We start from the raw sequence: 16,416 nt of genomic DNA on the forward strand, positions 1-16,416 counted from the left end.
ATAGCAGCACTAACGCAGACCAAACACACACACACACACACGACAGCAGCAGCAAGAGCAATGTGGTGCAACGGCAGCGTCAGGTCTGCGGCACCAAGTGTACAACAATAACCAGAGCGGGCGCCACGAACAACAGGACACGATTCAACGCAACGATGCGAGCAGCGGAGGGTAGTGCAGCCCAAAAACCATCGTTGTACTGCAATTCCACGTTCCCACGTCTACACTGGCGGCCGGCGCGTTGGAACGCGGTTAATCGATCCCCCCCTCTCCCTCCCACCACACCATTCCTCCGCCACAAGCTGTACGGCGTGGGGCGGCAAGACGATCAGGCGCACGTTGCATGCGGCCGCCCACGCCGGCGCCGTACCCAGTGAGCAGCAGGTCTCTCAGCGCGGGCTCCGTGTTCCTGTTGATGCCTCCGTTGACGGGCCACTCCTGCGACGACGACAGGAAGAGGGAAAGGGGGCGCACGTCAAAGCGATTGGAACGAGCGGCACAGTCGGTCGGTGCAGCGCCGCGGATTGATTAAACCGTTCCAGGGCTTCGGCTCAGGCCGTGGACTCGGCATGCCTAGACGGCGCCCTACGCCTTTGCCAGAAATTTAACACCTCAATATATATATGGAGGACCAGCAGAGCTTGGGAAAATGTTTGTGGTGGCGGCTGACCACCTCGTGGTTGCCGCCGCCGCCTTTGCCGCACGTCCGCGGTTCCTCCTCGCGCCTCTGGGTCGTTCCCCCTCTCTCTCTCTCTCTTTCTCTCCCTCAGCGAGGCTGACGACCGGAGCGGCAACCAAAAGAACCGCCCCGTGGAGATGGAGCAATGAAATCGGATCGTGCGCTCGAGAGCCAGAAGCTTCGTTGGATCGCGAGACCGTAAAAGGTCAGAAATCGGAATCTTTTTTTTAGACTGGAGGAGGAATCTTATTAGCTATGACGCTCTTTATCACCCATGTCCACTAAGAGGCACCGGGTCAGAAAGTTTCAGGTGGCTTGCAGAAGGCCTTTTATCCAGCAGCAGATAGATCACATCCGATGATGACGACGATGAATATCTGCTTTCGAAGCGACCCTTGCAGAAGTGCTGGCCAGTTGCCAGCACGGAGATGCTGCCGATAGATAATTGCTGTAGTGCGGAACACATGTTATTCCTGAGTCACGAAAGCTTCAAATCTAGATTCCATGTTATTCTTGTCAGCTCATTCATATTAACGACCATGAAGCTTTGGCAAAGGGCTGTGAATCACTGTTATCATGATTATTAATTTTCATTCAACCGCTCTACAAAAACATTCTCAGTGAGGAGGATATATTTTTTTTCTTTAGAAATGCTTGTTGTTGTTTAGTTTGTTGTCCTTCCCCCACACCTACGATTCGCGCGGATGGCTACGTACGGTATGCAAAAAAAGTTCAACATATATACGTACATGTGTTGTGTGTATTGCAAACAGTAATCTCTGAAAAAGTGCTTTGCTCAGAGTGCTAATATCCCTATGAATTACTCAACGGGGAATGGATATCCATTGTAATGTCTATGCATACATTAACCCCCCCCCGCCCCTCGCACTCGACTGGCTCGCTAGTGATAACATCACATTTATCCTTTCTCTCTTTAAGAACGAAACAGGAGGATTTCCCCACAAATCTGCATGTCCGCCTGATGGTGCTGGTTGTTAATTACTGGCGAAACATCGTACTCGAATAATAAATGTCGTGGGGTTTTGTTTACGTGACAAACCTTACTAATAGACTGCCGGGTGGTGGCGGGTTTAACGACGAAATCCTACTTGGTGTTAAACTACTATCTCAATGATCCGCATTAATTTCCTGGCAATGCAAAAACCTAAGTGGCAGGTTTGGCACCCGATACTGACGCAAGTTCTTTATGTCTCGTGAAGTAGAACTGGTCAGGTGGCTCAGCGGTACGGTGAGCGGCTTGCAATCAGAAGCTTACAGCTCCGTGTGAACCTATGGGTCCTGCGCAGATGCTCATAGACTCCGAGACCGATCCACTCATATAGAAACCCATCCACTCACACACACCTCTAGACTCACAGACTCGCACACACCTACAGACTAACACACAGACGGGGGCTTGAGCTGATATAGAGGGATAGAGATTTGTAGACGAGATGTGAGGAGATTCAGAGCGGGTGGGGGTGGCCACGCAAAAGCCACGTGATTTACGGTAGGCTCGAGCTTGCAAGAGCAGCCGAAGAGATCCCCCGGAGCCTCCCCTCTCGGCGGTGGCGCGGCAAAGCAAAGTGCCAGCGGCGCAAAGGGGCGGAGGTCAAAGCACGGCGAGGGCACGGGCGAGGGCCTGGCGCGTTCGTCGCGCCGGGGGGGCCGGCGGACTCACGGCGTGCGACTTGTTCTTCTCGTCCTCCTGCTTGCGGCCGCAGCGCGCGATGCGCTCCCAGATCTTGAGCGGCACGGCGGAGACGTGGTGCGAGCAGGTGATGGCGGACGAGTGCAGCGACGCCAGGTAGGGTGGCGGCATCGGGGCCCAGGATTCCGAGCGCAGGTCGATGGCCACCAGCTCCTCCTCCACCAGCACGATGAGGGCCTGCGGCGCGTCGTACTCTGCGCGCGCACAGGAGCGCCAGCGCGCCCCATCTTAGTCCGGCGGCTTTTGTTCGTTTTCGTTTGGCGGATTGGTGGTAACAAAAAAAAAAAAAGACTCGCGCCTCACCGGTTCGTGACCTCGGGTGCCCTTCCCGCGTGGAGTTTCTAAGTTCGCCCCCTGTTCTGCAGAGTATGAGCGTGTGTGCGAGTTTGTGTGAGAGTGTGTGTGAACATATGTACGTGTACGGGTGCGGTAGTACAGCGGTAGGCGGCAGTGTATCGGTAGGCGGCAGCGGAGCGGTAGGCGGCAGGGTAGCGGTAGGCGGCAGTGTATCGGTAGGCGGCAGCGGAGCGGTAGGCTGAAGTGTAGCGGTAGGCTGAAGTGTAGCGGTAGGCTGAAGTGTATCGGTAGGCGGCAGGGTAGCGGTAGGCTGAAGTGTAGCGGTAGGCTGAAGTGTATCGGTAGGCGGCAGGGTAGCGGTAGGCTGAAGTGTAGCGGTAGGCTGAAGTGTATCGGTAGGTGGCAGGGTATCGGTAGGCGGCAGCGGAGCGGTAGGCGGCAATATAGTGGTTGAAGCACCGGACTACGAACTCGGCGACCCATGGAGTTCGATTCCTGCTCACGGCCACCACCAACACCAGTGACAATTATCTGAACCGGCCCTGGGCCTACCCTAGATCGGCTCAGCCTGGCAACCCCACCGCCTCGTGTCCCGTGCCGGCTTTGATAGGTGCTCGCGAACAGCACTTGCCCCTACTGTCTGTCAAGGCTATACGGGGATCTTTGTTTGTTTGCTGTGTATCAGCGCGACTGTATGAGTGTGTGAACTTTGTACATGCCCCCCCCCCCCCCCCCATAACCCGTAACCAGTTTCTCTCCTGGTTTTTTTTTTTCAATGCCGTTGATAAACCGGTTATGATTAGCCACCTCCCTCACCCCACCCCCCACAGCCCCCCACCCGCCACCCACCCAACTCACCGCTGTCGGGAGCCTCGTTACAGACGGTGAAGAAGTCGATGACGCGGGACGTGAAGTCGAAGGCGACGTGCCTGGTGCCGTGGATCACGGTGACGCTGTGGCGGTCGCCGTAGCTGGCGCGTGGCATTCCGCCGCTCAGCACGATGTACGGATCCCTGCCGAGAGAGAGAGAGACAGAGAGACAGAGAGTCGAGCTGCAAGGGGGGACACCGCTCCCCCCACCCCTCGGGGGTTGCCGAGGTCGCCCGCCGCGACACGGCGAGCGGTGGCGCCGTGTGATCTGCGATCATCACGTCGCTCGTTTTTTTTGGGTTTTTCTTTCGCAAACTAACATTAGCCTCCTTGCAAAACGAGCGAACGCCGTCGCTCGTTTTGCAAGGAGGCTAATGCTATCAAGTGCTGCGGATTTCCACTTTAAATGTGTTCACTGTAGGCAAACACACATTTCTTTCTCTTTTAGGGATACTGACACTATTTGGACACACACATGTAGGACGGACGACAAGAGGAAAATTCCAAGTGTGTTGTTTGGAAAAAACGGAAGAAACTGAAAAGAGAGGAAGCCCTAACAGAGAGTGGCTTGATGACAACATCACAAGAGGTCGGTGCCAGAAAGATGTGACACTACTTGAGCATTTTGGCACAGGACAGAGGAAAGTGGAAACAAATGACGAAATATGTAGAGGACACCTTCGGGCTATCTGCCCATTGATCGTAGTGATAATGATGATGAAAGCACACATACATGATACATGTTCGCGAGCAGGATATTATTCCAGCAGGGATGTATATGCAGTTTCTCGCCTACCCCTCTTGGTTTTCCAAGGAACTTTTATTCGAAATGAATGGAACTACGGCTGGGATTATTAGTCGACGATTGACTACATTTGTTGCGGTCGATTCCTCGGGGCCCTTTTAAACACGGCGACCGCCCCAACATGAAGGCAGGAAATCCCCTATGAGCCACGCGGAAGCATCGCGTGGCCGATGACATCGTCAAAGCCCCGTGAGACACCACACCTCCCCCGCGTCCAACCAGCAACTATTTGCGTGCAATCCGGTCGGCCGAGCATCCTGAACCTATAATCCGCGGGGCAATCGGTCACTCAAACAGGCAGATTCACAATCCGTGCGCTCTACACGGTTGGGATAAGATAAAAAACAAAACAGAACTTTCATCCCAATAGCATTGTGCTACCGTCTTTGTATGTTACTTTGACGCTCGAGCACGCTGCTGTTACAACACGACCTGTGCGTCTGTTTTCTGTTCAAGAGTGATAGCAGTGGGGGTGGTGGTGAGGGGGGGGGGGTCACTCACCCTCTCGTTAGCAGCCACTGGATCTTGTTGATGGCTTTGCAGGGGTAGGGTCCTGACGGTGGGAACAGCAACAGGGGGCAGCATGGAAATCACGAGGGAGAGGGAAAACAAACGGCCACGTGTTTCACTTGTACCCCGACGCGTAAAACACACAAGCACGCACGGCAACATTAATTACACGATCAAGTGCTACGCCTGTGTTGTGCTATGTCTGCATGCTAGTGCACGTAGCATGCTATGCTTGTGTGTGTACTGTGCTATGCCTGTGTGTATTTACATGTTTAGTGGTTAGCGCACTGCGCGTCACGAACCCGGAGACCCGAATTCGATTCCCGTTCACGGCCAACATCAGTGGCAAATGTCTGAACCAGTCCGGGGCCTCCCCTAGGTCGACTAAGCCTAAAATGAGTACCTAGTGCGGTGCAAACATCGCCACAGGGAAGACAAAGACGGACAGGCGTGGTGCCGGCCACCCACTCCCTCGTGTGCTGTGCCAGCCTTCATAGGTGCTCGCTAACAGCACTTGTCCTTACAGTCTGTTAAGGCTCCATGGGGGATCCTTGTTTAGTTTTTTAATGTACTATGCCTGCATGCTAGTGCACATAGCATGCTATGCCTGTGTGTATATGTATCGTGCTATGCCTGGGTGTGTATGTAGCGTACTATGCCTGCGTGTGTATGTAGCGTGCTATGCCTGGGTGTGTATGTAGCGTACTACGCCTGCATGCTAGTGTATGCAGTGTGTTACGCCCATGTGTGTGTGTGCAGTGTGCTACGCCCATGTGTGTGTGTGTGCAGTGTGCTACGCCCATGTGTGTGTGTGTGCAGTGTGCTACGCCCATGTGTGTGTGTGTGTGCAGTGTGCTACGCCTCCGCGGCAGCGCGTGCGTGTGCCCTACCGTAGGGGATCTTGTGCCCCCCCTCGCCGTCCTCCTCCTCCGCGCTGCTGCTGCCTGTGTGCCAGACGCGGTAGCTGCCGTCGTTGTGCGAGCTCACGAACTGCGTTCCGTTCCTCTGCCAGGTCACGCTCTCCAGCTGCTGCTCGCCGCCCGGCGCGCACGCACACACACGAAGACAAAGATCCCCCGTGTAGCCTTAACAGACTTTTGTATACAAGTGCTGTTAGTGAGCAGCAACTCTTGAAGGCCGGCAAGGCACACGATGGCGGTGGGTGACCAGCACCACGCCCGGCCACTTTTGTCTCCCCCAGTGGCGATGTTTACACACCGCACCAGGTACTCATTTGAGCCCGAGTCGACCTCGGGGAGGCCCAGGACCAGTTCCGATAATCGTCACTGGTGGTGGCCGTGAGCGGGAATCGAACTGGGGTCAACACATGTGTGTCCTCTCACCAGTTGGTGGTTAAACCACTTGGGATTGTTTTCCAGTGAAGCCCTTCAGTAGATTGACCATGGCTGATTACAACAATGATGATGTTTTTGAGTTGTACGCCTTTTGGCGTCATCTGGTCCAACACCAGTGGAGACTAGGCTCTAAGAAAAGCCGTCTCGGGTGTGGACCAATCAATTTCAAGGACAGTGCATATCATTATCAGAGTTGTCTCTTTTTGTTTGCATTTTGACTGCTTGTGTTGTGGTTATTGCAAACATGATCCCTTGTATAAAGGTGGCAGTTTTGGTGCCAGATAAAAGGGTAAAAACCTATTAATAGATGATGATGATGTCGATGTTTCCGAGTCAAGGGCCAGCTGGGAGGGCAGCGCGTAGCCCATACCGAATGCTGTCCTGGGCCCCAGCGAAAGATCTACGGCCTCTCTCCCCCCCTCACCTCTCTCCTCACCTCTGGAGCTTTCGAAAACAACGTCAGATTCCAGCGCCAATTAGGGACGCTCGCATTCCTCGCGCGGAAAGCGCATTCCACTCACACCGCAAGCCTAAAAACAAAGCCCTCACTAACGAGCGTTAATTAGGGAACGGTGTGCCTTTCGCAGGACGGGCTTGGCGCGGGTGCGTCTCAACCCCCACCCCCCCCCCAACGTCATCCGTGTGCCTGCAACAAATGTTTTTGTTTTTACTGCAAAGCGGCCCACAGATACACAAGTCTTAGCTCAGCGGGCCCTACTGCGGGGTGCTTGAATTACAGTCCCCCCACACCTCCCCCCCCGTCTCCACCACCCCCCCCCCCCGACACGACTCGTTCACTGCTCAAGTTCATCTGCCCACGGTCAATCTACTGCTGGATGAAGGCCTCTGCAAGTATTGGTGGATCCGAGAGGGAGGGGGGCGGGTGTGATGGGGGCGATCAGAATTTTACAGCCTAAATAAAGATTATTTTATTTAGGCTGCCAATCACCCCCTCAGACCCAATAATTAGTATTTTATTGATATTAACTCTTAAAACTAAACTATTTTTTTATTTCACCAGGTAAGGCCCAGCGAGCTACATAGCCCTCATTCAAAAGTGAGACCTGGCAACAAATGACCGAGTGGCTTATCACGTGCACATTTATAGCAGCCAAATAACTCTACGGACGCACGATGTTGATTCCAGATGCAGAGAGGGAAAAACCGGAGCACCCGGAGAAAAAATCCACATGACCACGGGGAGAGAGGGAGAGAGACCGCAGACTCGAGATCGAACCCACGACCGTCCCGCAGACTTGAACGCCTCGCCACCCTCCCCCGCCCCAAGATGTGACAGCGGGCGTCCCTCCTTGCCTGCGCCGTGGGGAAGCAGCGGAGCATGCGGCGCGTCGCCTGGTCCCACAGCAGCATGAGGCCGCGGCTGAAGCCCACGAGGAGGCGGTTGGGGTCCCGCGGGTGCTCCTGCACCGCCTCGATGGGGCCCAGCGCCTTGCCGCCGCGGTACTCGTCCGGTACTCTGCGGCACAGGCGCGGTCACCAATGTTACCTGCGCTCTGCTGCTGCTGGCGCTTCTGCAGCTGGTGCTGCTGCAGCTGGTGCTACTGGCGCTGCTGCTAGTGCTGATGCAGCTGGTGCAACTGGCGCTGCTGCCAGTGCTGATGCAGCTGGTGCAACTGGCGCTGTTGCTAGTGTTTCTGCAGCTGGTGCTACTGGCGCTGCTGCCAGTGCTGATGCAGCTGGTGCTACTGGCGCTGCTGCTAGTGCTGATGCAGCTGGTGCAACTGGCGCTGTTGCTAGTACTTCTGCAGCTGGTGCTACTGGCGCTGCTGCCAGTGCTGATGCAGCTGGTGCTGCTGCAGCTGGTGCTACTGGCGCTGCTGCTAGTGCTGATGCAGCTGGTGCAACTGGCGCTGCTGCTAGTGCTGATGCAGCTGGTGCAAATGGCGCTGTTGCTAGTGCTACTGCAGCTGGTGCTGCTTCAGCAGGTGCTACTGGCACTGCTGCTAGTGCAGCTCGTGCTACTGGCGCTGTTGCTAGTGCTTCTGCAGCTGGTGCTGCTGCAGCTGGTGCTACTAGCGCTGCTGCTACTGCTGATGCAGCTGGTGCTACTGGCGCTGCTGCTAGTGCTGATGCAGCTGGTGCTACTGTAGCTGGCACTGCTGCTGCTGCTGGTGCTACTCCTGCTGCTGGTGTTGATCGTGCTACTGATGCTCTCAGTGCTGCTGCTGGTGTAGCAGGTGCTACCAGTGCTGGTGCTGCTGGTGCTACTGCTGCTGCTGGTACTCCCACTGCTGCTGCTGGTGTAGCTGGTGCTACCAAAGCTGGTGCTGCTGGTACTCCCAGTGCTGCTGCTGGTGTAGCTGGTGCCACCAGTGCGAGCGCTATTGGTGCTATTGGTACTGCCGGTGCTACCGCTGCTGCCGCTACATGACACCGGGAGACGCCGACGACGATTTCCCGATAACGCGAGCGCGACGCTGACCCGTGCAGCAGGTCCTCCTGCGTGAGCGTCAGGTCGTCGAGCAGGCGCATGGCGGGCAGCTCGAGCTGGCTCACGACGCCGCCCTCGGTGCCCACGTAGAGGCGGTCGCCGGCCACGCTCGCCGACAGCACCGTGACGCGCGCCAGGCTGGGCGGAGCGCTAGAAAAACAACGCGCGGACGCGCACGCAGACACAACGACACGCACGTCAACGCACGACACGCACGTCAACACGCATACAATACGCACGCATGCGAACACACAGACGATGCCAACACACACACACGATACACACGCACGCGAAACGCACGCACGACATCCACGTACAAACAAAAAAGACAAAGAACCCGCCGGATAGCCTGTTGGGGGCAAGTGCTGTTAGTGAGTAGCGCATATGAAGGCCGGCACGGCACACGAGGGGGTGGGTGGGTGGCCACCACCATGCCCCGGCCGCCTTCGTCTCCCCAGCAGTGATGTTTACACACCACACTAGGTACTCATTTAAGCCCGAGTCAACCTAGGGGAGAACCAAAACCAGTTCAGGTAATTATAATCGTTACCAGTCAGGGCCGTGAGTGGGAATCAATCTCCTTGGGTCCCCGGGTTCGGAACAAAATGCGCGCTAACCACTACACTACTGCCACACACACACACACACGTAGGCGCGCATGCCACACACAGCTACAGTTGAGACAACATAAACCTGCTGTAAAACAATGCCCCAACTCCCAACTGACAGCATTTAGAATGAGTGATTGCCAATCGCACGAGGATCAAAGTCTCTCCTTCAACTACCAAGACTAGGACTGATGTACAGTCGCACGAGCGTAAAGACACACACATATATAGACACCAACCCCCCCTCCCAGCCCATATAGCTGACACAGGCTGTTGGGGAAAGTGCTGTTAGCGAGCACCTTCTAAGACCCGGCAAGGGCACACGTGGGGGGGGGGGGGGGGCCAGGGGGCAACTGAGTGTGGGGGCCAGCACCACGCCCGGCCGCAATTTTTGCCTCGCTCTGGACGCTGGAGTCAACCAAAGGCTGACGCCGCTCGTGGCGGTGACGTTGCCGCAGAGCTCCGAGGCCGCGCGCCCACCGCGCCAATAGCCGGCAGCCAGGGGGTTTCACTTCTCGTCGAAATTGTTTTTCTGGCCTGCTGGTCAACTGGAGCAGTGGACGGGTGGCACACGACAAGTAGCCCAAACGAGATGTATATCCGATGCGGTGTGCCGGGCGTCACCCAACTGGATAGAGCACATTAAGCGCCTGTCGCGAACCCCAAAAAACACCCGGAAATGTGCCGCTAGCGAGCGACATTATCACGGGCGCCCCCTTTGCGGGGTTGCGTGGGCAAAATACTGCACTGTACTTCTATACTCCCACCTGTATAACGCACTGTGTTCACCAACCCGCAATGACCAGTGAGGCAAAAATGTGGTCCGATAATCTCCACAAATCATAGAACGGGAGGAGGCCCTCATCCAGCAATGAAATGACAAATCGGCTTTATGGGGGGGAGGGGGGGGGGGTGAGGAGGTGGGGTGGTGGCTTCTAGCAGCAGTGGCGTGAGCAAGCAATTGTAGGGCTGCACCTTTGGCCGTTTCTACTGAGCCCAGCACACCAGATGGTGCTACAGCAGAGCGCAACACTCAACATCAAACGGTGACGAGTTTAAATCCTGATTGGAGAAGGGGGTGGTCAATTCTGATCCATCATCATCATCCCTTTGAGATCCAAAAAATAAGTACCACTTTGCGGGAAGCCAAACAGTGACCGTCTCTGAGAGACCGGCGCCCGTTACGGGAATGTGGAATTTCCACCGCTGGTGATGACCATGGAAGGAGAATGAGCATCAGTTACTTCAGGATTTCCTTTGAGCTCGGGGGGGGGGAGGAAAAAAAACTGGATCGGCGTCGTTTTATTTTTCTTCCCTTTTGCTCTTAAAATTTGACGTCTGGCCGAACAGAGAGAGCTCATCCACCGCAGAATGCGTTTGCTCGACAGCGAAGGGTCGCGTGAAGGTAACACCCCCGTGATTTTTTTTCCACGCGTGCGTGACCCCAACCCTTGCATCGCGCGTGCGCGACCCCACCGCGGGGAGCAGCGCGACCCTGATTTAGAGTTAAGAGGACGGCCCACGGAAGCGGATGTCGGAGAGCTAGCTCGGAGATCCCTTCTTCAATCGATTTGCGGTCCCACATGCAGTCGAGGGAAGCACCGTTTCCGCCCTCTCTGCACACGCGAGTAATGTTCATCACGCGACAGTAGAACTCACGTTTTAACGGCTGCAAATTTAGCCACGTCAAGCGAGGAACCACATTTTTAGAAAAGTGCTTTTTTTGTACGTGCTGAGACCATCAACTCAATACACTTCAACTCGCTAGGCTTGAGAACCCGGTTTAAATCACAGGCAGTGGCCGAAACCTGGATTCGAACCCAGGAGTTCAGCGTTGCCGGCTCAGCGTCTCAGACCTCTGGGCTACCTCCACAGAGAACATCGCTGCACAAAACGATCGCAGTCGGCAAATTCGCATTAAAATAAAAGCACGGGAATGTGAAATTGTAGTTGTCACTCTGCATCTACATCAGCCATACAAAAGAAGAAGAGCATTCAAGTAAAAAAAATTCTACAAACAGCAATCGCGTCAGCCATTAGAACCGTCACCCATAGACACCTGAAGCTTTCGCTGTGAGACGAAGCACACCGTCGTTATCATCGTGGCCATCACCATCATAACAACGACGAGAAAGCATGCAGAAACACCATTGCGCGACCCAGCTCCCAGCATTGAGGCAAGGTGGCAGGCAGGGACAGCTGAGGAGAGCTCCTCGGCGCTAAACAAAGCAAGCGGCACCACCACCACCACCACCACGAGAGCAGCGATGACGACCCACGAACCCACGAGCCGCGACTCGATGACCCAGGACTCACGAGCTACGACCCAATGAGCCACGAGCTGTGTGTGAGAACAGAGAACAGCATGCACGACTCGTAGCCCCCCCGGAGCAGCCAGGATGGGGGGGGGGGAGGAAACATTCCATTTGGCGGAAACGGCGATCGATTCAACGCGCCGCAAGCCAGCGCTGCGGATGTAACAGACCAAATTTGTCGCTCCCTGATACGAAGGCGGAGGCCCCGGTCCCCAAAACGTCGTCGCCTGCTTGCATCGGGAGCGACGCTATCGTTGGATGCGTTGATATTATTGTTACGTCCGAGTTTGCTCGCGCTTGTTCGTTAGTTTACAGAGTCGCTCAAATTTAGCTGTTGTTTTTTTTCACTCCCCCCAAGATGCAACTTCGTGGCTCGGCGGGGGGGGGGGGGGGAGCTAGTGAATAAATTGCGGTTTGATTACGTAAAAAATTGATCGAATGAGAAAGCGTCTTTACCGAATAAAAAAACTAAAACAATTGGCAGTTTTTATTTATAGTTTTAGAGAAGCCTTGTGAGTAATTATATATATTTTTCATCTTGGCCCAATCAATCATTGCACATTGGCGGTTTAAGTAATTAATTCCGCCGATCAATAATGAATGAGGAGACGGAGTGTGGCGGTGTGTAGCTGTGGCGGCCGCTAGGCCCGATGATGATGACGACGATGACCTTTGACCCTTCCGTGTGACGATGACGTCAGTGGCGGCAGTGCCGCCGCCGCCGCCTCCCAGCCGTGCCCTGCCAGCGGTTGCCTCAAGGCGGAGGGGGCAGATGGCGCTCGAGAGCACAACCCGGTGGAGCAGGCACGGGGGGCACGCCGTGGGACAAGGTACGGGGTTTTGTACTTTGGATGTTGTTCAGACCCTGGCCGGCTCGGGATGGTGAAAGCCTGGACTTCGGTGAGCGTCGAGTATCCGTCCTTCTCCACGATCTCCCAGAGGTGCAACGAGCCGTCGTCCAGCAGCGAGACCACGCGCGCCTGAGACCCAAGACAAAGATCCCCCGTAAAGCCTCTGAACAGACCATTGGGGCAAGTGCTGTTGGCGAGCACCGATGAAGGCCACATGAGGTGGGCGGTGTGGACAACACCACCTCCCGGCCGCCTTTGTCTTCCCGATGTTTACACACTTGCACAAGATACCCCATTTATGGCTGAGTCGACCTATGAGAGGCCCAGGACCGGCCGCTGTTATTGGTCGTGAACAGTAAGTCGAACTCTGGTCACTACCGCTCCCCTGAAACAAAGACACACACACATAGACATGTGCCACATGCATTAGAGAGATGAGCAAAAGATATACATTGAGAGGCGGTCCGATTCCAAGGGTATATATAGATATTTTATTGCTATAGAAATCTGCATGCACTTCCCCCAGTAATCTCAATCATGAGTGATGGGTCTCTTTTTCAATGTTTCTCCCACGCCTACAACAGCCCAGAACAGATGTTGTAGGATGGAAGGGGAGGGAGGGAAGGGAGGGGGAGGGAAGTAGGGGAGGAGAGGGGATAAGGAAGGAGGGGGGAGGAGAGAAGATGGGAGAGGAAGGGAGGAGAATGGATGGGAGGGGAGGAGATGGGAGGGGAAGGGAGGAGAATGGATGGGAAGGGAGGAGAATGGATGGGAGGGGAGGAGATGGGAGGGGATGGATGAGAAGGGATAGGATGAGATGGGGAGGGAGGAGATGGGAAGCGAGGGGAGGGGAGGTGAAAGGAGCAGAGGGAGCGGAGGTGGAGAGAGGGAGTGGGGGGGAGGTAATTGGAGGGAGGGGAGGAGAGGCACCTGTCCTGGCAGGAAGTGGAGCTGCGTGACGATGGCGATGTCGCGGTGCAGTCCGGTGAACTCCACTCCCGGAGCACCGTAGCTGCGGCGGGGGGACCATCAAGGAATAATGCCAACAACGATAACAACAACAACCATCTCTGCACGTGTATGGTGCCCGCTTCAATGCCTCAGCAACTCGGTGCACCTTCAAAATCGTCTCAGACATTTCAATTTCTCAACTTTGGATTTACACATGACAGTAAAATTTGCGGGTAATTTTTCAGCCGCCCGATTGTAAAAGTTCGGCATGACCCTTCCTTGACAGAGTCTCGAGACTCGGTGAGGCTTTCCCGGGTAAAACAAATTGGAGTCGTCTTTGGTTAGGCGCTTCTGAAAAATAATGAATAGCTCAGTGGGCTTTACCTGGCAAGATAAAAAATGGTTTTGTTTAAGTTTATTTATAGCGATTTCCTTACCTTTCCTATACTTTGAAAAAAGAGATTTATCTGGGATAAATAAAGATTCCAATATGTTGAGCCGGTTCACTCGAAGACCTCGTCCGATCGGCTTCTGACCACAAAGGGGGCCTTTTGTCGGCATTTGGCTCTGCCGATTGCACCTGAAAACGAATTAACGACGTCCATTTCGCCCTTGACGACGGACACAACGTGACAGCAGGTAGCGCCACTGCGAGGAGTGGGTGAGCGCCAGCCACCCACCTGCGGCCACGAGAGACGCTGCATTCACCATGGCGATTAAAACACCCCGCAATGGACGGAGGACAGTGCTGCATCATTACTCAACTAACTAAAACCATCAACTATTTTTAATTGACCAGGTAAGGCCCACTGAGCTATATAGCTATTTTTCAGGAAGAGACTTGGACACAAATGCTCAACGAAGTGGCTTACCACGTGGAAATTTATAGCAGCCAAATGTGGTGGGAAAAAACCGGAGGACCTGGATAAAAACCCATGTGACCACGGGGGAGAGAGAACAGGAAAACTCCAAACATTCAGGCGTCAGGGTTGGATTTCAAACCCACGAACCTCCTGTAAACCAGACGAGGTAGTTAACATCTCGCCACCTCTAGCTAATTACCGTGACATTAACAACATCCGTTACGGTATTCAGATAATAACAATAATAATGAGACTGCTTATTCTCATAAAGTAGTTGCGCTCGTGCTAAACAATACAAGGACGCATCAGCCCAAACGTTCAAACACACAGCTTTCCCCCGGCTTGCCAGCCTAAAATGACATCTTTGTAACGTCATCGGACAGCTTCACTGCCGCCACCCCACTCACCGAAGCCCCTTTTGTGGACCCTAAGAGCCAGCTGCATGGATGAAACAAACAAACTCCCCTTCCTAACGCGTCGCATGGCAACGACTCCGCGACACTCGGGCAACTCGGCAAGAAGGGCGACACTCGGATGCGGTGGGGGGCGACGGGGTTTAGAGTTCGCCGCGTTTTGCCCCATGTCCGTCCTCTGCGAGCAACTGCGGCGAGGCCGTTGACACCGCCGTGGCGTCGTGGGTTCATATCGCGGCCTCTCTCGCTTCTGTGGGCCACTTCTCTAGCAGGGGGGGGGGGGGGGGCGATGCCCGGCTGGCCCTGTCGCCCTGCGAGAGATCCGGAATGAACGGATCCCTCTCACGACGTGATGTGGATACGGGACTAATTTTAAACTTATGAAAGGGTCGCGCACTTCGTCTGGCGGTCTACGTAGATTTGTCCCAGCCCTGTCATGTCACACCGTGACCATTTCTGTCACCTCGCCTACAATCGCGCTCTAACAAGGGTAAGCGCTTATTTTTATACACAGGAGGCACTCACTGCACTTCATGGCGAGCGGGCGGGAGGGACACCGGGCGAGTGGGCGGGACACCGGGCGAGTGGGCGGGCCCCTGCCCGTCAGCCCCACCCAGACAGTGAGTGGCCCTATGTGCTGCAACATTGGCCCCACCCACTGCCCAGGAAGCCCCACCCACTGCCCAGGAAGCCCCACCCACTGCCCAGGAAGCCCCACCCACTGCCCAGGTACTGCTCAGGTAGCTCCGCCCAATGCTCTGGCAGGTCTGCCCTTTCAGCCCCACCCCCCCGGGGAGTAAGATTTGAAACCGGGGACAAAATCCCGATTCTTTGCGAATGCTTCGGGACACCGGGACAGACGTCATAAAACCACCCGGGGACTGTCCAAGACAAGCTGGGGGGGGGCGGGTGTGTAGTGTCACCGTTGGGCCCCCATCAGCCACGTTCACACCGCAGCAGACGCTGCTACTCGCCACTCACCTGACCCACTCGCCCAACCAACCCTTGCAGTCACAATTAGAGCAACCGAGACACGTGTGGGCAAGCTCTTTAGCCCCCGCGGGATTAACAAGAGGGCTCACATTACCCAGACAAAACCCACCGGGAACGCTAAAAATAAGCATCCTTTACATGGTGGTGGTGGAGGATAGGGGGGGGGAGGAGTCACAGGCCACGCGGAATCCTGTTGGCATAGCACACCACGTGGGTAGCTCTGCCCGAGAGGGGTAGGTGGTGGTGTGGGCGTTGCACGGCTGCGAGCAAAGGCGGCAACGATTTACGCAGACCTACCGTGTCTCGGAGGGAGCCGCCGCAATCGCGTAATGGTAAGCGCGAATGGATTTGCAATCCAGAAATGGCCCATTTCGAACGCCGCGTTACACGACTCGTGGCAGGTGAAACAATGCAAGCAGCAGTCTTTCTTAAGTCTCACCCAGACCCCCCCCCCCCATCAACAAAGCTCTCTCTCTCTCTCTGTGCACTCAGCAGTACAAATCAAAATGGATTTCGTCACGTGATCAAGATGTCGTGTGCACTGGGGGGTAAATTGTGGCCAGCGTGGAAAAGCAGATCAAATATCCCCCTGGAGTTTGCTGCAGTTCAAATAATATCCTCCAGTTCACCCTTCTGCCAGCAGTGGTGCGAGTAGGCAATTGCAGGGCCGCGCCTTTCTATTTTTAATTTCCCGAGCACAAACACTTGCAGGGAGGAACAAAGGCCGGGAACGATCTGCATCT

At 55.1% G+C, this 16,416-nt stretch overlaps 1 protein-coding gene across 4 annotated transcripts in view; it reads right to left on the reverse strand.

Moving 5' to 3' along the window:
* The window catches only part of LOC116949652 (lethal(2) giant larvae protein homolog 1-like), a 69,733-nt gene that overhangs the window by 13,260 nt on the left and 40,057 nt on the right, over positions 1-16,416 (reverse strand). For 2 of the 4 annotated variants that reach the window (XM_032967203.2, XM_032967200.2), the window contains exons 4-12: positions 13,384-13,465; positions 12,467-12,582; positions 8,671-8,829; positions 7,542-7,704; positions 5,763-5,901; positions 4,864-4,915; positions 3,546-3,700; positions 2,361-2,584; positions 371-438 (exon numbers count right to left, since the gene is read on the reverse strand). In XM_032967203.2, the coding sequence (XP_032823094.1) occupies positions 371-438; positions 2,361-2,584; positions 3,546-3,700; positions 4,864-4,915; positions 5,763-5,901; positions 7,542-7,704; positions 8,671-8,829; positions 12,467-12,582; positions 13,384-13,465 (1,158 nt within the window). Of the gene's footprint in view, positions 1-370; positions 439-2,360; positions 2,585-3,545; positions 3,701-4,863; positions 4,916-5,762; positions 5,902-7,541; positions 7,705-8,670; positions 8,830-12,448; positions 12,583-13,383; positions 13,466-16,416 lie in introns of all 4 variants that reach the window. The other 2 variants (XM_032967201.2, XM_032967198.2) reach the window with 1 other exon arrangement.

The sequence above is a fragment of the Petromyzon marinus genome, chromosome 37, assembly GCF_048934315.1.
Source record: "Petromyzon marinus isolate PM22_M1 ecotype Great Lakes invasive population chromosome 37, UKy_Petmar_22M1.pri1.0, whole genome shotgun sequence".
NCBI lineage: Eukaryota > Metazoa > Chordata > Hyperoartia > Petromyzontiformes > Petromyzontidae > Petromyzon > Petromyzon marinus.